Below are 24,948 nucleotides of genomic sequence, written 5' to 3'. Positions count from 1 at the left end.
AATCAATGAGGGACACGTTCTGTTGAACACTAAAACAAGCTCAGCCTACAGTTACATCAGTCCTCTAAGAGAAACATACATACAATGATGGAATAAACCACCGGGATGTGGATTTGTTGGAACTTTCCTGTGCTCAGTTTTGTAGTTTTGATGCATGATGCACTGAAACTTGGACGAGAGCACCATCCAGTGTATGAAGAGCATAATGACAGTGGCACTTCTAGTTGAACAGAAACAGTTGAGGTTGTGTTTGTAGCATCAGCATCAGTGACTTTATTGCAGTGGATTGCAACAATATTATTATTATTAGTAGTAGTAGTAATAGTAGTAATAGTAGTAGTAGTAGTAGTAGTAGTAGTATTACAATGTCTGGGTCCAGTCACAATCCTGTACACTTACACAGATTCACATCAGGAGCTTCTCAGTACAGCTGCCTGCTGTGATATCTGCTATTGTACTCTTTGCTTTAAGTAGTTGTGATTTCTCCTGCCCAGATTTGCTAAAGTTTAAGATGTTTCTGTCTTTTCATTAAGGCTGCTAGTTAAACAACATCAACAGCTCACATATTAACAAACATATAATGTTCTTTAATAAAAATCTACTTAGTTATATTTTCTATTGAAATTTCCAGTTTCATCAAACGTTTTACAATAACGGTGTGAACAGAATAACTTTAACAGTTGTGACAGTTAGTTTAGTGCTCTGTGCCTTCAGATGCCTAACGCCTGATGGGACCAGTGAAGACACTGCACCCCCAGGCAAGGATGAGCTGAATATACAAGTCTCCATAAGTTCTGTCCATATATATTCATACTTATGGTATCTATACCTTTATTTTGGATATATATCTTTATATTGTGACCGTTTACTGTATTTATCACTTCAGACTGTGTAATATCACTATTAGCACTGAAATCCTTCATTTGAGTTCTAAATAACCCACTGAAGTGGCTCATTGGTCTGTTCAGAATATCATTGGCTATTCAAAGTGTCAGTTATCTGCAAAGTCAGCTGTGATTGGCTCAATCTTCACAGAAGAAGAGAAGGAGGCCCTTCTGTTCAACTCAGACTGTTATTGGCTTCTTTAGTGCATATGTAAATATAGCGGATTGTGATTGGTCAAGTTTGAAACCTGGCCGGTTAGTACACCTTTCCGGAAGTTACAATGAGGAGACAAACGAAGAGGAGCAGGTCGCCTGCTAATTCCAAAGGAGAAAACATGTTTCTGTGGATTATTATCATGTTTTGGACTAAATATTTTTACTGCCGCGGATCGTCGGACCTTTGTGGATGTTAGTGGACCGTTTTTGTGGGAGTGTTATGATGGTGGATCACTAAGAGACGTTATGGGTGAGTTACCTCCATCTTGTGTCAGTTTTAAAACGGTTGGCTCCTGTTGGCCTTTTTTCTGCCTTTTGTTGTGACTGTGTCTTGACATAGTTTGTCGATCGATTCAGGAGAATCTTAGCTTGCTAGCAGTGCATGAGCATAAACTTGAACATATCTTCTTTTGTCAGTTAACAATAATAACGGATCCAACGGCCCACGGGTGGGTTGTTGGAACCATTAAGGCTAGTAGAGTGTGTTTTTGAGTGTGTGTGTGTGTGCGTGCGTGGTGCGTGCGTGGTGCGTGCGTGCGTGCGTGCGTGTGTGTGTGTGTGTGGCGCAAGGCGCGCGAGGCAAGGCAGCGCATAGCTGCTAGCTGATGAGTAGTTTCCTGTGTTGTTGCCATTGTCATGACTACTGTGGTCAGTGAAGTTGCCACAGAGCCCCTATTCTGCCCTAAAATACATGTCCTCATACTTGAATATTCATTGGCAGCCCGCCATGCTTAAAACATTTTCCCTCGCGCCTGTCTGTTACTGAGAGACTCAAACTGTGCAAACTTCAAGATGTGTTAGAGTACTAGATAATCCATCACATGATCATGACTGTGACACATGAGACAACAAACATAACTTGTAGTTTAATAACTTGAATGAATTTATTTAGCTGATCCAAAACAGATTTTCTGGTGAAACATCCTGAAGCACGACTGTTAGATTTTTTTATTTTTTGGTACTTGTTGCATGCAGCAGTGCTGAAATCAGGCTCGTGTTGCTTCAGAGAAAATCACTTTGTTTCTGTTGTAGCATGTTTCTTTCCTGCTGGCTTCAGGCTGAGTTTAGACATTTAGAGCCTGATGTTAATGTTAGAATAGAATAAATTATAAGGTTAAAAAAAATCCTACTTTAAGTGAGTTTCCATAGTACTGCAAATGTGAATTTTGTGTTGACGTCAGCTTGCATTTGCACTTAAGCTTACCTTAGTCTTGCCTGGTTTTGACAGTGGAGGTCGTCTGTGCTCGCTGCAGGCAGCGCGAACATGAGCTGTGGCTGTATTTACTGTTAGCAGCTACTGTGCAAAATGCTCCTGCTGACCGCTAACACAAAACCAGCTCTGAACTCAGTCTATCCAGCTGTTCTCATCTCCACACCGGGAACGCGTCTCCTTTTCAAATTTTATTGCCGTATAGAGACATTTATGTTTCCGTCCACGGCCAATTCCCTAATGGATTCTCAATATGTTGCACAGCTGTGGTTGCTGAGAGATTTGTGACGTAACTATAAAGCTTCCATCGAAATTTGATGCTGAAAGCGGCTCAAATATCAGCACAGGCCTGATTTCAGTGTCACTGAACAAAGAGAGTAATATCAAAAACACAGAGAGGCTCTCTTGACCAGATGTGTGTCAGTCTGCTGCAGCAGAACAATGACTGGCAGCTGGCCAGACGCACGAGCTGCTCCTCTTCATCGGCCGCTCTCAGGAGGAGGAGGTGGAAAAGTCATGTTTTATACTCTTTCCAAATGTGAAATAGTGGCTGTTTTACCTGCTTCTCGGGTTTCTACCATAATTAATCAAGTGAAGCAACCAAAATCCTTAGTGCTGGGCCTGTTCATTCATATTTTGGAGCCCTGTTAGCTTCCTCTCCCGCTGTGTCTCCCTCTGTTACCTGAGATTAAACACCACAGTTAAGTCTATGTTTTAAACAACCAGAGTGGTTAAAAATGAGCGCAAGAGCGAGCAGCCATTAAAGCATTACGTTAACAGTTTAAGAGATCAAGATGGTTTTTCACCCGGACGACCCCGCGCCATCTGTCCACAATTACCATAATCACATACAAACTGCAACAGCAGTTTGTCTTTCCACTGTTTCGTGTGTTGTCCACAGTTGGGAGACATTTGTGGAAAGAAAGGCTGCGGTTTTATTTTTCAGGTGTGAAATGCACTCACCTCCTCTGTATTGCTATGGCAGCTATTTGGGTGAACTTCCTGTTGTGATTATAGGTTGAGACATCCATCAACACTCAATCATTTGCAGTTTTGAGACACTGAATGATGAAGAGTGTTGTCGTCACTACCCCTCCTCTGTGTGAAGAATCAGGACAGCTTTCTTGTAAAGACGGCTGGCACACTGCTTTGGTACAGTAGTTTCTAAAAATACGTGAGTGTTGGTTGGAATAGTGATCTTTATAAATAACATACACTTGTAATCCTGGTTCTTCTGCTGCCGTCAGGTCGTGTTGGTGTCACTCATAAATCTTGTGTGTTGGCTTGAGTGTGTTCAGAGTCAGACACAACAAAAATGAAGAGCATCACATCTGTCTCCTTCCAATCTCACAGAGTGGCCGGGCCTCCTCTTCTTCGTCGACTCTTCCATTGATTCCTGGGACTGGATGAGTGCCAGGTGAGAGGACAATTATGCAAAAGTGGAGGTGGGCGGGGACAGACTGGGCTGTGGACTCACACTGTTAGAGGTGGCCTGTTGGCAGAACATTGAACGTGAATGTTGTGGCTTTTCTTCCACAGTGATGACAGAATGTTTTACAAGTGAATGATTAGATTAGATTCAACGTTATTGTCATCGTCAGAGTGCAACACAGAGACAACGAAATGCAGTAGTGAGGTGATATTAATATGAGGTGATATTCTCCCAACCGATGCTGGATATTTGAGGCCAGAGCTGATACTGACATTAGATTAAGAGTAGATAAACAAATGATAACCACGTAGTTTACATTGTTATAAACTGTGTAGCAAACTGTTTTTGGCAAAGATCCCTTAAATTTGTTGAGTATTTTTAAATTAGTGATTTGAAGGATAAGTTCACGTGTTTTTTAAGTCTGTCTTAGAACAACACTCACATGCTCATATGCACTTTGAAGGAGTTTTTGGTTGCTGTAATTGTTCCTCTCCAAACTGGCCCTGCAGTGACCCATTTTTAATATGATTCCAGTGCAAGATGTCAACCACTATCCTTTAATTTTCTAATGCAGAATACATGAAAATGTATTTACAAAAAATATATTGGGCTGCATTTTTCATACACTGCAATTTTAATGGATATCTGCAAACGGACTGTACATGTCAAAACCAGTATATCTGTGATGGACCAATATCAGCTGTTAGAAAAGTCTCACTTGTCCATGTATGAATGATAAGGTCAGAAAACATAAGGAGAAAAAGTCTGCTGCAGTGAAAGCAGGATGGTGACTGACATAAATGTTTAGACTACGTACTGTTCTTCTAGCACGCTACCAGCAGGGGGCAGCAGAGGCCCAACATCTGTGAACCACACAGCTGGTTTTACATCCTGAATATCCATTTAGCTGCAGTCAGCCTTGACCCAGAGTTAGCGAATACTGTACGTACAGTGCTGAACTCTGCAGAGAAAACAGGTGTGGGCAGGTCACACCTGCTGAGAACGACCTTGTCCTAAAGGAAACTCGTTTCTGCAGCCTTTGTGCAGTCTTTATTTGAATTATTGCGCTACATAAATAGTAACAAATGCTTGTTTTTAAATTACAAAGCTGATAATCAGCTGGTGGGATGAAATGTTTGCTGAAGGGTTTATCTCATGTTATGCACTGGGTCACATGTCAGAACCTTTTGGCTACAGGAGGTCTGAGATTTGGCACAGCAGCTAGCTCATGTTTCACCTCTTCTTTCCAAAAAAAATTTAGTTAAGTCACTGGGAACTCCAGATTTTGTTTCCAAAATTAAAATTCGATCGCTGTAAAACTGATGCCATGAGTGTAAAACTCATGTGGAATTGTGAAAAACATTTGCTGTTGGCTGAGCTGAAGCTTTTGCCTTCAGATTATGACATAGTGGGATAAGCTGAGTTATTACTGTAACCCTGCTTCTTCCAAATTGCATGTGCTGTTCAGGATAATTTGTGGCAACTCTGCAGGCTGCTTTAACTGTTTGGGGGTCAGTGTCCACAGTCGAACAGGGGTGTGCACAAGCAGATCTCTGAAAACCGTCTCGCTAACATCTGCTCGTAGCTCCAGCCTAATAAAAACTCAAGAATGCTGCTGGTCTCTGTGCTTTACTGCTTATGGGGCTACTTCACTTTTTCCATATGCTGCAGCAGCAGCAGCAGCAGCAGCGTGGACGGTCTGGCAGTGTGGGACCCTCACAGTTCAGCTTCCAGCAGATTTTGTCTCAGCTCCAAATGTATGAATGCGTGTGTCCAGATGAAACTGTGCTACGCTCCACAGACTATGCAGAGTAGCTCATACAATTAGGTGCCGGCATCCAGGCCTTTTGTCCCTCTGAGCGGCGCCTGCTATTTGTGGTGCAGAATCTGTTTCAGACTGCAGCTTGGGATCCATCTGCCTCCGATTTGCCACGTATTTCCAGAGCGGGAGACCTGCGTTTCGTTTCTCATGGTGATGTGAAATAGTGTGAGAGAGCTGCTCTGTGTGACTCTGTCTGTCTCTCTCTCTCTCTCTCTCTCTCTCTCTCTCTCTCTCTCTCTCTCGGTGTGTGCGTGCGTGTTTGTATGTATGTGTGTGTGTGCGTGTGTGCACAGGCAGCACAATGTCACCTTGACTACAATCTACTGGAGGCATTGAGGGCGCATCGCATCCGTACGGCACTGGACAGAGGAGGAGAGAGGGAGTAGAAGGTAGTGCGTGTCTCTCAGAGTGTGTGTGAGAATATGCCAAATGTGTGAGTGTGTGTGTGTAAGAGAGAGAGAAAGACTGAGGCGGGTATAGCTCTCTCAGACAGCTCACAGTGCTGGAGGATCCCTCTTCAGATCCAGGCGGAGCAACGCAGAGATGTCAGGCGCAGCACACACAGGTGGGTCACACAGCAGCTGAGAGGACAGGTGAGACAGGCCGGCCGCTCAGGTTTCGTGCTTCCTGCGTTATAGGGACGTCTTCAGTCAGCACGGCGTTATGATCACGCAGAGCTACCAAACCTGTCAAATCTGTGTTTTTTTTGGTGCAAGTCGAAGCTGAGCAGGCCTGCAGTCTGGCCTGAGGGTCATCAGGGCTGGTCAGGTGCTTTGGAAACCAAAATCTGTCAAATCTGGGGTTGTGGGGAAAAAAAACACCAATATAAACAAAACATGTAGGCCTGTTAGATTTAAAAAAAAAAAAAAAAAGCTGCTCATCTATATCTTTTCCTCTTGAAACACACACACACACACACACACTCCTTAAACTGTCTCCAGTTTGATTCACTTGCCGGTTTCTAACACTTAGACTGAAGCCAGTAAACTGAGGGCGAGCTCTCCTGCAGATCTCCAGGTGTGTGAAGGCTCCCTTGGCCTGCTGACGGGCAGCGCTACAGACCTTCAAACATCCGCAGCGGGACCTTCGGGCTCCCGTTAAACCATAATTGCATTTGCCGCGGCTGTAACGGAGTAAACCCCGCCGCCGCATCCTTTCCTCTGCGTCATGTGACTCCACCGGCCGAAATCTGTGTCCTGCGCGTTTTTGCCGGAGAAATGCATCCTCGGCCAATCGCGTCTCGACGGAGGCGTCGCTCTCCTTCTCATTTTTTGCTTTCTCTCTCGTGATGCCTTCAGGTGACGTCGAAAAGAAGGATGCCACGGGTTGGTTGTGGCTACAACGTGGCACGCCGGGATTTTCTGTTTGAACTGAGCTCAAGAGATGAAATGTTTGCTGGACGTAGACTTGGTGCGACTCGTCAACATGTTATTTCTTTTACTGCGGCAACATTCATTTGACTTTTGTGCAAATATTTTGCATGACAGCCTGCGGAGTGTCAGGGCCATGAGTTCAGTCTTTACAAACACTGGCTTTCTTCTGGCCACGGTTTAGCCTCTGGGGTCAACAGCCAGTGTTTCTGGGCTTCTGGGATATCCAGGCCACGACTTTCTCCTCTGTGCCGGTTATTGTTTACAGTCCAGTTTGCAGCTTCTGAAGCTATCAAACGGCATTTAAGCAAATCTTGACTGCAAATACATTTTAAAAAGCTAAATTGTCATCAGATGATGGCCAGTGTGTTCTGTCTCTTTCGCTCGCTATCCACATGGACTGCTTACCTGCATGCAACCAGAACCCTCTGAAATATGATTGGTCAATATTTCTCGGATTACAAGCACTAACCAGAACACTTTCAATACCAAAATGTTGCCCCTAGCCTGCAGATTCTGCATTCATACGCAGATATCTGTTCATGAAGATTACCATGAAATAATTTAAGACCACTGTAGGTAGATGACAAGCTTTTTATATTTTTAAATTTACTACATTATACCTCGTTCTTGTAAACAAAAAGAAACAAACTGGACAAAAATATTTCCCCGAGTTAGTATTTTAGACTTTTATTTGGTGACAAAAGGGCACGAAAACGCACAGACAAGTCCCACTTTTACATTAAAGAATCGGACATCCGGATTTACGGAATGTCCATGAAGGCAGCTCAGGGCCCTGTGACGTCAGCCGCTCCCCTGCGCTCCCTCTAGCAGCCAGTCAGAGAAGGGATGCTCTGAACGCAAGACTGCAGCATCTTCACCGACAGAGACCGAGCAGGAAAAAACGTCTCCCTCTCTGTGTTCGTCCAGCTCCGCGTCTCCGGACCCTCCTCAAACACCCCGTCACCTCTGGGTGTCTTCACGATCGGAGCCAGGACAGGATAAGAAGAGAGAAATTAGAATAGCCCAGCAGTAACGCATCGGATTTTTTGTATTATTATTGTTTCACCGACATTTCCTCCCTTTCTTCTTTCTTCGCTTGATTTCGCCTCTTTGTCTTTCGGTTGTGTTTTTTTGTTTTCTTTTATTTATTGTTCCGTTTCGCTGGCTGTTGCAGAGGAGCGCCACCATCCTGCACTGCCTGACATGAGTACGCTCTTTTATCCGGTTGCAGCGGAATGACACACATATCCTAGCCCGCATATCAGAAGGTTGATGGAAGATTGACGCTCCATTTGCACGTTTTTAGTAGCCTAGATCACACTCCATCTGCAGAGGTTTCGGATTTTTCCCCCCTCTGAGTCGATCATTTGCCGCTCCAGCGTTTCTTTCTTTCTGTCCCTGCGCAGCATCTCTGTACGCACGGCGCACCACAGAGAAACGCGCAGCTAACCTTCCCCGTCCGTAAGAAACAGGCGTATTTTCCAATTCCTAAATCGCTCTCGCCTCCTCTAAGGACTCATCTGCACGGCTACGCTGCGTAAAAAAAACGGGAAAAGGGGGGAATTAACCGCAAACGCAGCCCAAGCATCCAAGAGCAAGCTTGAAAATGATGGCCGGCGGAGCAGTACAGCAAAACGGGATTTTCTCAAATCCTCACCATCACAATCAACAACCACACATGGAGTCCGATCCCCCGGACTCACGTAAAAGACCCCTGGAGACTCCGACGGAGGCCAGCAGCACCAAACGCACAAACACGGGAGGTAAGAGCAGCGATGGGGATGCGGGGAGCTGTTCGGGTTTCGGTGAATGTTGCTTCGTCCTGAGGCAGGCAGAGAGAAAGGGGAGCAGGTTGATCTGATTCTTAGCGTACACAGCGGCGTGCTACAGCCGCACGTTCGTAGATTTGTGCTCCACTTACGCAGTGATATAAATATAGAGGGCACGATTTATTATCCGCTTTCTAACCAGCCGACAGTCATTTTCCATCAGCATGAAAATAATCATTGGCCGCCGCTTTTGATGGAAAGGAAACAATGAGAGGGACTGAGGGGGATTTGGAGGGAAGCCGCCGGTTCCCTCCGCGCACATCCTGACTCCTCCAGCCTCTTTAGATCAGCCGAATTGGGTGTTTTTATTGCGTCTTAAGATTTACGCGCAGCCACAGCGGCCATGCTGGAGCCAAAATCAGGATGTAAACAAGTGAAAGCCAGATCAGGCTGGTGCGTGATCGCAGGCTCTCATCCCGTCGACGGATGACCTTGTGATAATCTCACACATCAGCCACCATTGCCGCTTTGTGTACAATTACACAAGCGGATAAACAAGCGGACTCATATCAACAGCAGGCCCGTGGCGAGCCAGAGAGAACCAGGCGAATCCAGAGCAGCTCAGAATGCGACAGTGTCTCTGTGAGATTGCAGCATGTCAGCGCCTGTATATTTTTTATCATTCTTTGCTGTCCTGATTTCAATAACCTGCAGCTCGGAGGGAGAGATTTTTCCTCTAAATTGTCCAATCATGTTTCTTCATTATTCTCTGGTTGGATGAAATATGGATATGTCACCATGGCAATCACCATATTTGGTTTTTGTTTACATGCTGTCATGCGCCAAGCATTCCCATCATCCAGCATTACAACCATCAGTAGCCTATCCTGGCCATGCACCCCATCATGGACATTTGGACATACACTACACTTTGAAATGTGTTATTTACACGACACGGGTGAGGAGATGGTGAATGTGAATGTGGATGTTCTGTTTAGACGAGTGCAGACTGTTAAATCTGACTGCCGCTGTGGACACAGGGGCCTTTAATGCTGCCTGAATGAATGACGCCTGTTTAGGACAAAGACAAATATATCAATGTAAAGACGATGTTGAGAGAATCAGCCATTTTTGGGGTTAGATGGTCATCTAAATGTTGATTATTAAAAAAAAAAAAAAGCTAAATTTTTAGGTGACCTGCACCTTTAATGCAAAGGTTGATGTAAATCTACTGAACAGCTGTTATATAATGTTGAATGTGTGTAAATTTATCGTAGGAAAACATTTAGTTTTGCCCCCAGTGTTTCCTGTCAGGGCAGAAAAGTCTCTAAATATTCCCCAGAAACACAGATGGATGAATTTAAAGTTAAGTCTGTCCTTAAAGTTAAAGGACCAGTGTGTTAATAATCAGTCAAGTCAAAGCAGGTTGATTCAAATGAATGAACGGGATTCCTCTGCAGGTGTGATCAGAGAGGAACCTCCATCAGATCAGATGTGGTCACCCCACTGAGATCTCATTATTGATCTGTCTTAAAAGGCTCTAAATTTGGGATGATTTGCTGATTTAGTACAATAGAAATGATGGTTAAGTGAATGTTTTGAGAGCATTAAACAGACCTGTAGAGCCTGAGCGGTTCTGGTCTCGTGGGACTCGCAGAGCGTCCTGAGATCAATACCTTTTCATCTTTCTGTAGATCTTTGGGTGACCAGGCTGGGACACAAAAGAGCAGGACAGTCATTTTTAACAGTTTCTTCAGCTCCCTCCAGGAAAAATGACAGCTCTCTTCAGGAGTAATAATTAAACAGAGTGTCCGGCTGAGGAGGGGTGAGCTGCAGGTTAGCGAGCGGCGTTTAACTGCAGATCGATGCAGCACTCGGAGCACTAAAGGCCCCTCCACGCTGTGTGTGAGAGCCCAAGGCGCCCCCTCAGGGGACCGTCCTCCTGCCTGACTAACAGTCAGACAGCTCGTCCATTTAGACAAATGAAAAGGTTGGGACGATGATGATGATGATGATGATGAGGAGGAGGAGCACAGCCAGGCTTTTACTCAGGCAGGGAGGACGGCTGCCGTGCCGCCAGGTCAACAGTCCCTCAACCGACAGCATCAGGCTGATGATCAGACGACGTTTGGTTGAAAATGAACAAGTTCTCTCGCACACACACACACACACACACACACACACACACACACACACACACACACACACACACACACACTTCCCTACAGCCCCTTAAGATAAATACGAAAGAGGAATCAGAGCTTGGTTGCAGGTCTTCTGTGGGAATCTTGCACTGACAGTTAACTCTAATCTTTTTTAAAAAATGTCTTTTTTTTCTAATTACACGGGCGAAGAATTCGGTCTTGACCTCTGTTGTGATTTACATTTCTAACTTGAATTAATCAGCTGACACAAACGAGATTAGCCTGAATGATTCTATTATTTTACCAATAAAACCATGCAGGGACCGTTCACATTGGTGGCCCGTGGTGCAGAAGAAAACATTCACCTTGTAGTTGTTGATTTTACCCAAATTGCTTTTCAACAGAAGATTTTCTCTGAGATTATGTTTTGTATTTCTATTTTTAAACTGCTCTCAGGCCGCAGTTGTAAAGTTATAGAAGTCAAAGTGCTGCTAAGAGATCGTAATAATGGTTGTTTCTTTGTGTGATTAGTTTACGCCACACACTCCCCACCCCTGTGCTTCCTCTCTCTGTAGTGGCCTTCCTGCAGCCCCTATTTGAAACTGAAGGCATTGTATTCCCTCACCAAGAAACTGAGACTCATGGTAAGAGTGACTTTGATTTTGATCTTCTACCTGTTTTTTAATCTTTGCTGTAACCTTCTTCAGCAGTGACAACACGTACATGTTGTGTTCTCTATGGCCAAACTGCAGAGTGAAATCTAAAGTCTAGAGCAGCGAGGTCTGACGGCTGCAGGGCCGACGTTTAAATAGGATTTAAAGTAACATGTAACACCATCATTTTCTACTCATGATTCAGGATAATGCATGCCGATACTGTTTATATTGTGTGTTATCAATTCCATAACATCCATTTTCATGCTTTTTTATACAAATTCAGTGTTTCTTTTGTCATGAAACCCAACATTACTGCACAGATGAGTCCTGATGACCTTTGACCTCATGCTGGCCATACCATCAAAGCATTTCGGTTTGTGACTGCTGATGTACTGTTGAAATGTTCATTCTCTGATTGTCCTCGAGATGCTGCCGAGCACAGATCACACGACTGCGGCGATGAGTGTTTTTCCTTTTTCACAGGTAGTTTGACTTAACGTAGAGCTCTGAAAGAAGAAGAAAGCTTTTAAATGACAAATATTTCTCCTTATTGGATCAGAAAAAAAATTTTATCCCACAACCGCAGCTTAAAAATATATCCAGATGTAAGATACAAGCGAAGGGTTTCCCATTCATGTCACTGAGATGAATGACATGTGAGAGTAGATGTTTATCCAAGTGTGTGTGTGCGTGCGTGTGTGTGAGGAAAACGGGAAACGACATTAGAGAGAAAGAGCTGGTCAGCTGTCAGACAGTAGGAGCGGGATGATGTGGGACCACTGGAGCCCCTGAGGGTCATAAATCACAGGCACATCTTATGAAATGCTGAAGGTCTTAAAGAAGAAAAGATCAATGAGGAGCTGCAGTGGCTGCTGTTCACAGCCCTCAACCCCCCACCGGCCCTCTAATCCACCAACCCAAACCCATTCTTACTGCACACCCCCAACCCCCTCACCCTCACCAGCAGGGTTCTCCCCCACATTAAAGGAATTCGGATCTGCCTCTGATCATGTACATATATGATTAGAGACATTTAATGAGGTCATTGTTAATATATTTCGTATCAGAAGTTTAAAGTTGGATCATTTTCAAAGCCAGACTGCCTCATGATTGGCTAAATGAGTAACGGTCTTCCACTTATTTCATAATCTAAGGATGTGTTGCTGTCGGCCAATCAGGCTTCAGTATTTTTACTGTGTATTTTAAATGAGACTACATTTATTTAGAGAAAAAAACGCACAAAGAATTTATTATTTTCCAATAAAGACAACCAGAAGTAAAATCTGAATATGATTCAGGAGAGTCTAACCGGCAGCGCTGCAGCTGAGTTCAGTGCTTTTATAGAATCAAGTGGTCAAATGATTCAGGACGTGAGGGCGTGTGAGGCTGCTGAGCACAAGCTGGAAATAAGACATTTCCTTAAATCACCTGAAATCTGTTACCAAACGACTTTTCCCCCAGAACGCAAAATGTTATATTTTCTCTTCTTGATGAGAAAACAAACAGCATTCAGACCACCGACACGACAAACTGATATTTGTTGAGGGGACTGCACAACCAGTAGTGATAACCGGAAGCCGGACAGAAGCGTCTCGGCCTAATAGAAATGACTCAGACTCATTCTAAACAAACGCAGCTCTCAGGGAGAAAACCTGCTTGTATAAGCCATTAATAAGTCTTATGTAAGTGCAAACTAAATAAATTGGCTGTTTTTTTTAATTCTATTTTATGTAGGTGGCCAGAAAACGGGTGGGGGGGCCTACAGGTTTGAGAGTCGGGAGAAAGTTTCAGACGTGGACGTGCAGAGCTTTTAGTCCGGTCATCACTTCATACGACGGGCACTTCTCTGCTCTTTTTTCTCCTCTGTCTGTAAGATATAATGCATTCATTTAGCAAATGGATGGACTGGCAAGCCGATGTTGGGGGGGGGGGAGGGGGGGGGCCTTGAAATGCCCTTGCCAAGTGACATTAGGGGACTAACGGCAGACCGGAAGATTTGCATGTGTGTGTTTGTGTGTGTGTGTGTGTAGTTGTCTTTGTGTTTCCTGTCTGGCTTTAGTCGCAAAAAGCCAAGATGAAGTTAAATGAGAGAGATGAAGACGTGTGTGAGTGATGCATCGCGCTGCGGATGGATGACATACATGCACACTGACACACACACACACACACACACACACACACACACACACACACGTGCGTGCGGTGCATAGAGCCTTGGCGGCGTGAGACGGGCCCTTTGATGCTATTGATCCATGTGTTTTCTGTGGCTCCTGGAGCTGAGCGGAGCATCTTTTTTTGGGTCATCCATACAAAGGAGACCTGCCTTCCTCACATTGATTGGCTGTCTGGGCTGAGGAGGAAGAAGCCCCACATTTGGCTTTGAACAGTCAGAAATAGACACCAGGCGGGGGGATTGAGGGTCTTTAATACCACTGAAACTGCAGGAGCGTGAGCCTGATATATCATAAGTTATCAGGACTGCTGAGACATTTTCTTCCCACACATGCAGAGTTGTATTTTTTATACGTTGAGAATTGGGATGCCAGGCGTTTTTTCAGGGTTAGCCGCTTTATCCTCGCCGTCTTGTAGAACACGATGTCCTCCGCTGTGACACGCCTGTTTTGTTCTTTCGCGAGCGTTTCTGGGCTGCGCTCCTCTCTTCCTCTTCCATTCTCTCCACCTTCCTCTCCCCCTCATCCATACTAATCATGCTCTACTCCGAACCATCACGACTGCACCCTCCTCTTGTCCTCCTTCACCCTCGTCCTCCCGTCATTTCGTCCTCCGCCCACCCCCTTCATCAATCGCGGGCTGCCATTGACAACGCTCGCTCGGCAATCGTTTCCGAGGCTGTCGATCGATTCGCGGCCGCCGCCAGCAGGACTCTGCCAGTGCTAGCTGCGACTCTCCTTCTCCTCCTCCACCCTCTCCTCTTCCTCTTTTTTTTTTTTTTTTTTCAAGCCACTGCGTCAAAGTAAAAAAAAGAAGCCATTGTACAGGGTGGGGTGAAGGGGATGAGAGGTGGGAATATTCCCACAAAGGGAGGCGTGCGATTGGTGGAGCAGGACGCCGGTCACAGCTAGCTGGTCGCTTATAGGTGAGGAGAGCAGAGCGGCGATGAATATGGATAAGGGAGCGATGAAAGGGCCGATGCAGTGAGGACGACTAGCAGGGCCCCCTCCTCTGAATTAGCCTTGGTCCATGAACAATACACACCGGGTTTCACACACACACACACACACACACACACACACACACACACACTCTGAAGGCAGAGAAAGGAGGCGGCTGCTTCAGTTATCTTTGTTAGCGTAGCCACCATGTCTGCTTCGATCTCCACGCAGACGCCCTGATGGTGAGGATCGTTTCAGTATGGAGGCATTTGATTGGTTCTCCCCGAGCCTCTATGTAAACGGCATTTCTGTAGCAGGATGTTGTTCGATCAGATGAGTCCGTCGGGTTTTCGGATGTGTTACCTTGTCTATTAATGACCGGGGCTTCATTCTATTCTACATTTCTGCTGTTTTTAGGCAAGCCGGTCTGTGAATCGCGTTTCAGATTTCCATAATTTACTCCCATTTTTTTGCTGCAAACTGTTATTGTTTTTCTTCATGAAGAGCTTAGTGTCATTTTCACATTAAAATGACCTCCATTTTAAAAACAGCCTCTCTGAGAGAACGATTGCTGGCATCAAAACAAAGCAGAGCATTAGATGCTGCTGGTGTTATGAGTCACCTTGATACCGAAGAGGAAAAAAAAAAAAAAGCTCTTTTTTAAGAACACGCTCGTCTGTCGTTTGGTAATACGGACTCCAAAATGTAGATGAAAATAATCGTTCAGAAATGTCGAGATGTTGCGTTTAGGAGTTAAATCCAACGGCGTTCGCTCTAAAAAGGTCACTGTATGTGCATCTATGAATTAGACCGATTCTTCCCCAAATATGTGGTCGTTTTCAGGGGCGCAGGGATGTTTCGGCTGGCAGCTTCTGAATCTGCTGGTTTAGAAAGCGGAGCTGCTCACGCGCTCCGAAAGTCACCGCCTTTAATCTGCATTGAGTAAACGATGTGAGACGCTGCAGAGGAGAGAATGAAGAAGTTCAGACGTTTCCTCTGCGAGCTCGCTGTGTTCATGAGTGACGGCGACCATCTTTCAGAATGAAGACAGCTGGTCTGAGCCTCACTGCTGGAGAGCTTTACATGCTTGTGTGTGTGCGTGTGTGTGTGTGTGTGTGTGAATGCTACCTCCCAACAAAAGAGCAGAGGACTGGAGGGGGTGTGTTAGACAAAGCTCGCCCCCCTTAACTCTCCCTGCTTAGGGGAGATGAATATTTTCCAAGTCCCCAGAGGTCAGAGCCCCCATGCCCGAGCCCCCCTTCCTCAGCTGAGGCTGTGTTCACGCTGCTGCACTTCAGACTTTCTCCCTAATGTGGGACTCACATCTGATGTTTCGACACAAAGCTGCACAAGATCCTGGCCTGGGCCGCTGGGGCGCAGTTGACCCATTTTCGTGATATTTTTGGGATTAAACTGCTGATTGACCATATTTAGAGCTGATTTCTGATATCAGTTCAGGGCTTTCCTCAGATATATAGTCTTGTCACAGTGGAAACATTTTTAAAAGAGCGTTTATACCATCATGAAACAGTAAAACTGAAATACCAGGATAGTTTTTATTGGATTGACGAAAAAAATGCAGCATATCCAACGCTGGCCATACCTTCACAGGCCTTTATAATGCAAAACAACAGCTTCCCTAAATAATATCTTAAGAAGAATTGAGTTTTTCTCACAGTGGAACGACTATAAAGTTACTAGTCACTTATGTAATGACAGTTCTCTGAACCCTGCACAGCTGCTGAAGGTGGTGGGTAATACCTGGATTTCTACCATCCATGATCAGGAGGTATTAAGTAGATCTCTCTTAATCACAGCTAAAAGTTCCTTCCTGTTTGTTTGTGATGCACAGATCAGATGTTTGGAGGCCTCTAGAGGACGGTCTCACTCATTTTTCTTCAGAAGGAGACAAACAGGTGTCAGACACTAGAAGTAAGCGACCGTACCTGAAGTTTACAAACCACAGCTCTTTAAAGTCGAACTGCGTCCTCGGGGCGTATCTCCTGCTTCCTGTATGAGGGACAGACTTTAGGTATGCTTGTCGGAGTGAAGCGCGTGAGCAAAAGCAGCAGAACATGAGAAAAGATTTGCGATCTTCAGCCCCCCCGCCCCGCCCCACCCCTGCAGGCCCATGGACACCAGATCCTAGGATTTGAGCCTCCAATCCCCCAGCATGGAGAGCCTATTCTGGGCCTGGCGGGTCCGCAGGGGCCTTAGCAACAGATTGGACTGTTTACTCATCCAGTCATGTCGTCGCGGAGGACCATTTATTATTTATTGTGAACGACCTCTACCCCCCCCCCATCCTAAACTTCCCCATCATGACCCACAGAACCTAAAGGTGAACAGACACCTTTTTGGGTTTTCGTAACACACACACACACACACACACACACGTACAGCAGGGTGGAAAGCAATATTTCTGACTGCTTGTGGTGTGATAGTTCGCTTCACAACAAACTGTCACTGTCACACACACACACACATTAGAACAGATACTGTGTGTGTGTGTGTGTGTGTGTGTGTGTGTGTGGACATTTGTTACTCATGTTCTGGGGACGTCAGTCTGTTACATCAGTTACATTGTGGGGACTCTCCTTCCTTTTTGGAACAAAACGCAAGTCCCCGTAACATGAATGATTCAATTTTAGGGTGAAGACGTGGGACAGGGTTTAGGTCAATGACTGTAAGTCAGTTTAATGTCCTCTGAAGGGATGGAAACACGACTGTGTGTGTGTGTGTGTGTGTGTGTGTGTGTGTGTGTGTGTTAGAGTAGTGAAAACAAAGACCCCGTCACAGCATCCAGTAGGGAACCCTGTAGTTACTCAGCTGCAGACACCATCTCCACACACACACACACACACACACACACACACACACACACACACACCATTACATTACCATTACTCTGCGCTGTCGTCTCGATGGTTTGAAGTCGTAATCCTTCATTTTTCTGTCTCAGATGTTTCATTTCCTTCTTGTTTAACTGTGCTTGTGGTTTGTGCTGTGGGAGTGTTTGTCAGCCTGGAAAACGACGGCCGCTTTAAAAAGTCTTAATGAAACACAAACACAGTCTACATGCAGTCACAATGATATTAGCAGCATCTATTTTTAGGTCGCTTTGATTAAGGCGGGCAGCTCACCTTTTAGCCGTGGTGGATTTACGGTCTATGAATGTGAATCAGGAGAGAAACTACAGGTGACCTCAGTTAGAAATCACGCTGTCATCTGTGAGCTAGCCAACAATACCCATCAGCCAACATCTCTCCAAGGACTCTGTCTTTGGTGCGTGTCTTGACACAGTGAGGTGGATGATCCAACAGGCATTTGTTTGAAGCATACTGAGGCCTTAACTCCGTACTGCATCCAAACAAAGCTGTGTTTGAGCTTGTGCGCGACCCAGTCGCCAGATTAAATGTTGGCATTGTGTGTTTCTGCAAGCCATGAATATGTCTTCACGTCTCCTTACATCCTTTATCATTGTTTACATTTCGGTCTTCAGTCGCGTGTTGTGAGGAGGCTGCGGGGAAGGCCTGGTTTGGTTGGTTGAGGAAAAGATCACGTTCTGGCTCAAACACCAGTCACGACAAACACGGCTGGAAAATGTCCCGATGCCTCCTGACAAATCCACATGTTTGTTTGCGTCTTCTTCTTCTTCTTCTTCTTCTTCAAACACGGCTCGAACAGTGGTGCTTGGCAGCAGTCTCGTCCATCTCCATCACCATCCACCCCCCCCTCCCTCCTCCTGATGAGGAAAACTCACATACTGGTACTAAGAACTACGTCGCTTTGATATCTATTGAATGTTAGTATGATACATATGACCATCTTTTACAAAAGAGACCTAAAAAAGGTCCAAATTTAAGGTGTGCGTGGTTTGCAGAAGCGTACAGTGCCAACGTTTTATTCCTGTGCAGCAGCCTGCTGCTCTCTGCGTGACATTAAGGTCATTGTCTGTGTCCTCAAGTGTGTTGCGTCCTTTTAGGAACCCCACAGAATACTCCCTCAACGCTGTCTGACAGCTAAAACATTAAGAAGTAATCAGTAACAATCACCACATCTGTAATTATGGTGTTTTTCTTGTTCTTATTTGGACTGAAAGTTTACATGCTCATTATGTTGTCAGCATGAAAGAGTCGCTGCACACGGGGGGCCGAGATGCGGGATCTTTGATGATGCTTCAGATTAACTGGTGCAGAAAATAGTTGCAGAGAACAATGAGTCTGACATCATGCTAAGACTTCAGGTTCTGCCACTAACCAGCAGTGTGTTATTTGTGGTATTTTAACGGCCTAAGCAGCCGCTTTGACTTCCATGTTTTTCTCTAAGCCTCAATAATTCTCGAATTATTTCAAGACACCCCGAGACATTTCGCACAAACACCCAAGAGTAGGGATTTTTTTTTTTACCGTCACTTTTAGATCAGCAGTGAGAGGGAATATTTGCGTGGGTGAGCGTCAGGTGACCTCCATCGGATTTTGAGGTTGGTGTTAACACTGATGGGGCAGACGTGGCTCGCAGAGCCTCCGGCTGCTTATTATGCTTGGGTAGACAGGCAAGCATAAGTATCACCTGCACCCCTGGGACGTGGGATGACATGCTGAAGGGAGCGTGGGGTATAATTGCACATAATTAGAATTTGCAACTGTGACAGGTAGATAAATGTGGCTTGGCTTTTCTGAAACTGGTAGAAATGTAACCCAGCTGTGCTCTTTGTGGACGGGGTCCGACACCGGTGACACGGGCGGCAGGATAATTTCACAAAATTAGGTTTTACCTTTGTGCTCTCTGTAGTGACAGTGATGCAGCTACAACTGGGGTGATATTAGTGAACGAGATATCTCAAACAAGTGAGCAGCTTCAGCTTCAGAAAGCAACAAACCTGGAAATTCATGTTACGGAAGAATCCGCTCTATTTAATAACTGTCATACCATGTAAGCCTGTTTCTGGATCCTTACAATGTCAGTATTAGTACGACCACGTAGACTCGCAAAACTATAAAGTGCACAAAACATCCTGCAGCCTTTAGAGTTCACTAATGTGTCTTAGATGTATAAAAGGCTTTTTATTGTTGCACACTAAGAGCTTTAACTTTGAAAGATGCATCAGTTTGTGTGAGAGCCTTTTAAAAAGAGCAGATAAAACTTGAGGAATGTTGATAAATCTTCCCTGTAAACAGTGTCATCCAGCGTAGTGCAGCGTGGGAGGAAGAGGCAGATAGTGCTGCATAGTTTGAGCTTTTTTTTGTACCTCTAAGTTAGTTCATATTTAGGAAAATTGAGTCATGCGAGTTATCAAACCTGCTAAAAGCTTATTTCCAAAGCGTAACTCAATCTGTGTTACATAAGCGTATTAACAAACCCAACGCCGGAGCTCTGCACGGCTGTTTAATGATACAGATGTTGGTGGGTATTGAATATCACAGCCTTGTTATGCATAAACATCTGGGCTGACTTTCTATTTTTCATGCATTCCTCATATGGAAAAGTGCATTTTCATTCCCAAAATATCTTCTGCATGAAAATAATCGATGAGGACCTGAAACATGGACGTTCTGTCGTTCTCACTGATGCGCCGGGTCGCCGGACTTTGACTTGTTTTTTCAGTGTAATTTGGATTGTGAATGTCTTGTTCTAGGACAGGAGCTGCTCAGCATATGTAAATACATTTTTTTAATGCCTGCCATGGTAACAGATTCAAGTGTTAGCATGCAACAGACACGAGTGATGAACACGAGTCGCTCATTACAACCTCTTACATATGTGATGAGTCACGTTGCCAAGGTGTGTAGGCTTGTTTGTAAGACGTCGGAGAAGCTATATTTGTTGAAGAGGTGTTTGTGAGTGTGTGCTCTGTTTTCCGCTGTAGACGAGCTTTTGTATTTGTGTGTGCCTGCGTGTGTGTGTGTTTCGTATTTACCAATTCCCCTGCCTTATTAATACAGGCTGGTTATAATTAGCTAGCCTCCATCTAAAGCAGGTCAGTCCAAGGCTTCGTTCTTAAAGTGGGTCACTGCAGCACACTGAGGAGAGAAGAGGAGAGGAGAGGAGAGGAGAGGAGAAGAGGAGAAAATGGAAGGTGACTAGGATTGAGAGGAAAGGAGGCAGGAGGAGAATATGAAAGGAGGAGAAAGGAGAGGAGGTGAAATCCAAGGAGAAGAGTGAGGTAACGAGGAGAAGATGGAAGACAGACGGTTTTAGGCCACAACCATGTGAGGTTTTGCCAAGCTTAAAAACAAAGTGCTGCTGTAAGCATTGTTCATATCAGAGCAAGAACTTTATCAGCACAATAAACATTACGACATTGTTGTTACTGTGCAGCTGATTCGGGATAGCCAGCTTGCCTGAGGCTCCCAAGATAAGGGTTTTGTTATTAAGATGAAAATATAGCTAAATATGGACAAGAGTTCGTCACCAAAAATGAGGATTAGGAGCCTGTTCTGAAATGAAGTAATGTTTCTCATCGGGAAGCTGTAAGAGGCTGCCGACATGTCGCAGTGCAGCTGAAGTTTGACATGAATCGCTCGAGGCCGGGCCCCAAAAATACGCCACATCCATCCCAAACACAAGGTTTGGAGGAGAAGTATGTCAGCTGCAAACAAACTGCTAAAAATAAGCTAAAAAACGGGGGTGAAGCACACTGAACGAGCATCCTGAAGTCAGCCAAAATCTAACATCAGCTGTGGTGGAAGCTAACACAAAGACGGGACGAGCAGATGGATGGTAGAAGAATGAATGGATGGCAGGATGGTCGGAGGAAGAGGAGAGGAGTGATGGTTGAGATGCGGTCGTTTTCATTTTTACGTAACACACTTAAACTTGCTGAAAACCGTTCGCTTTGTGATGCACATCAGGGATTCATGATTAACACGAGCTTTAACAAAGCGCCGACATCTTCTTTTCTAAATTAAAAAGCGGGTAAGACGAGGTTAGGCTGCGTCCACGTCTGAGCTCCCTGCAGTTTGTATTTCATCACTAGCAGAGCTGAGGAAGGGCAGGGGAGTGTCAGGTTTTCCTGTCTGTGCGCTCATGCTTTGGCTTGGCTGAGCGCTCAGAGAGGAGAACGGAGCCCACCCAGTATTTCACACTGAACCCTGTTCTGCTGCAACCCCTTCGCAAAAAAATCAGTATATTTTACTGTTTTGTGTTGGTAAAATGGTAAAAACAAAAATAAATTTGGCCTTACAGTGCCCGCTGACAGTGCTTTTAACCCTCACGTTCGTGTTCCTGTCATGAATTGGGGATTTTTTCCATCTCAACCCTCCATCGCACATGACGTGAACCTGGAATTATCCCACTTGAGTTGAGTCTTCACACACCCACAGTGTTGAGAGGAGCTCTAATCTAATCATCCAAAATAAGTGAAAAGACCTGTGTGGGCGCAGCGTGGGCGTTAAAGGTCTTTAAAGTCATTAGTTTCAGAGATCAGCAGTGACGTCGGAGGAAAGTTGGGGATTTTTGGACACTGTTTGTTGGTCAGAGCAGGATTCGGGTTTCAGCAGATGCTTTTGAGCGTGTCAGAGATATTTAAAGCCTGTACACGCCCGTGCTGTCTTCTCAGGACTGAAGGTTTGTACAGACACCTTCTCTAAAGGTGTGCAGACTTTTGAGACCTCAGCAAACTCCCAGCATCTCTTTGCTGAACGACTTATCAACCTGAGCTGCAGCCTGATTGGTCAGAATAGCTGAACACACCTGTGTGGGTGCGTGGGGCCTTTCACCAACTCAGTTTATTTATAGCGAGGTGTCACTAACACCTCACTTCCACTTTGTTGCAGTGTAATTTAAATAGGAGTTATAGCTGTTAAAAGGCGTCTAACGATCCTCGGTGAGGCCTTGTGGGACCAGAATCATCCGTCTGGTCGTACCTGCTCTGTGCGTCTCACAGTCAAACATTTCTTATGTTCGTACAGTTCAGCGTCTCCAGTTGTTCAGCGGGGTAACAGACAGAGAACAGCCTTGTTACAAGGTGCCTCGCCCTTGTGAGAAAGTGTGCCCCTGTAATAATAATCCTATTTTAATCTGCCTCCTGAGGTTATGTGTCCTGGATTATCAAATATGAAGAATGCTGCGAGGGAGGAAGCTGAGACTCGATGAATCGGTGGCAGTTTAAAGAGACATAACGCCGCGAAACCGTGTTACAAGCTGCTGTTATCAGATCCACAACCTCGAAGAACCGTTTCCTCGTGGAGTCGTATGAGAGAATAAACTCGACTTTTTAAGAATCTGTCACGCCGACGTGAAGGCCAAAGAGATTAAGGATTTCTTTTAGAGTTATGAGTCCTCACGAGCTCCTCTTCTCGAAGCGTAGCCGAACTTCATTTCATCTCACAGCAGTGAGTGATTTTAAATCACGGCTGATGAAGTCATGGTGGCGTTCTTTCCAAAGCTACATAGTGATAGATTTATGAAACAAATTATGGTTTTGTTCAAGATTTAGGGCTCTAGATGGCCGGCTCGTGGGATCCTGCGACGCAGATGGTTTCATTTGTTGAGGTTTGAGATTTCTGACGCTACTAAAACAATGGAGGTGAGTGGAAATCTGCTCTGCTGCTCAAAGCCCTGAAAGAGCAGATCTGAAGAAAGGCAAAAGCAGTCGGTTTGGGCGGATTGACCCGCTGATATAAACCATGAACATGTTCCTGAATTTAAAGAAAGTTAACGTTGCAGTGTAACTGTTAGGTGAGGCATGAGGAAGAAAAAAAGGAGCCTTAGTGACCGAAAGTGAATCCAGACAAACACAACTGCAGGAGCAGGCGGGGAAAAATAACAGAAACAAAGAAGAAAACAAAGAAGAAATACAAATTACCAAACGAATAACAAAGCAGAACGGCACAAGCACGGAACAAATACAGGACGAGGGAACAAACACAGATGACCTGACAACTGGAAGAGGGAAAACACTGTGACTGAATCCAAGAGAGGGAAGACTAACGAGGGACAGGTGAAACCAATCCACAGTCACAAGGGCGGGAAACAAACAAAGGCAGGAAGTCCAACCAAACACACACGAGGAGAAACTCTCGACATAAAGGAGGAAATAACTAAAAGCCAAACCGTGACGATAATGCAGCGTTTTATTTAGAAAGACGACGTCTCGCTGCATTTATGGAGAGCTTTCATTCAGTCAGGCCTTTAAAGTGGAAGGAATGAGGGACGAGCGTGAGGTCCTGCTGCAGTTTATTTGACCTTTGACCCACAGCTTGTTGTTATCATCCCCATGGAAACAAAGGCACACACCCAAACACACACACACACACACACACACACCTCTGCTGATGAACCTCGGACACAACGGCTCCACATTTCAGTCATTGTGATTCTGTACTGACGGCCAGGTCAGTGGTTCTTCCTGTGCCAGACAGTGTGAGGAAGGGAACTACAGTGGCCTGCGAGGGTCACACGGCTCTCTCTCTCTCTTTCAGTGTATCGTTAGGAAGCAGCAGGCTACAACCGACGGGCGCAGGTCCAGTTCCAGTCTTGCTTCAGGTCACCGAGCTGAATGCGTCTTTGCTCTCAGCCAACCCAAAATGATTAAAATGACCTTTTACTTTTCTTCACGTCGTAGTTTTTCACCAAACCTGAAGCACGAATGTTGACGCGGTTCGTTCGGCAGAGCAGACGCTGCTAAATGGTGATGAACACTGACTTGAAAATGTCAGACCTTATTAAGTCAGTCAACACACCTGTAATTGAGGTTGTTTTCAGCTCGCATGCAAATTCAACCTCTTCTCCAGAGATCCACTCGAGAGCGCGCTCATGTTTACTAACCTGGATGGTTTGTGAAGCCGCACGGCGACGGCACCAGGTCCATCTGTCTCAGCTAAGGATGCTCATGATTATTTCTTCAAGAGCTCTTAATGAGCGTCAAAAACCTAAAACTCATAAGGTTCATCTGAGTGCAGCAAGCTGTCACTCATTAGTATTTGATGAAAGGTGCTGTTCTACAGGTTTGAAAGCACTTCCTCTCCATGTTCGTCGCAGTCATCGGCACATTTTTAAGTCCTGAGGCAACATTTGGGAGTATGGAAGTGGAGATAAAGATTTGAAACCATGCAGAGCTGTGTAAACAAACAGAGACAGGGAGCCATGCGAAGATGTCGCTGATGAGAGGAAAGCAAAGCCTGGTGCCTTCCTGGTAGAACGGCCCACGGTTGGCACTTGTTTAAAGGAAGGAACGTCCGATCACTTGTACTGCAAGACCCTCCTTTTCCTCCACTGGGATGATTGCACAAAAGTATTTTTCTATAAAAGTCCGACTTCAGCTTCGGCTCATGAAGGCACAGTCATTCCATCAGAGCAGTCAACACAAAGCACAAGGCCGCATCC

General features: G+C 45.2%; 1 protein-coding gene across 2 annotated transcripts in view; it reads left to right on the top strand.

The window, feature by feature from the left end:
- Positions 1-7,726: 7,726 nt before the first annotated feature.
- nova2 (NOVA alternative splicing regulator 2) overlaps positions 7,727-24,948 on the top strand; it is a 65,602-nt gene continuing 48,380 nt past the window's right edge. The window contains exons 1-2 of one of the 2 annotated variants that reach the window (XM_076734493.1): positions 7,727-8,700; positions 11,426-11,494. In XM_076734493.1, the coding sequence (XP_076590608.1) occupies positions 8,544-8,700; positions 11,426-11,494 (226 nt within the window). In that variant the 5' untranslated portion in view covers positions 7,727-8,543. The remainder of the gene's footprint in view (positions 8,701-11,425; positions 11,495-24,948) is intronic. The other variant, XM_076734494.1, reaches the window with a different exon arrangement.

Source organism: Chaetodon auriga, chromosome 7 (genome assembly GCF_051107435.1).
Source record: "Chaetodon auriga isolate fChaAug3 chromosome 7, fChaAug3.hap1, whole genome shotgun sequence".
NCBI classification, from domain to species: Eukaryota; Metazoa; Chordata; class Actinopteri; order Chaetodontiformes; family Chaetodontidae; genus Chaetodon; species Chaetodon auriga.
Note: the sequence above shows the minus strand (reverse complement) of the source record. Positions and strands in the feature narration are given on the sequence as shown.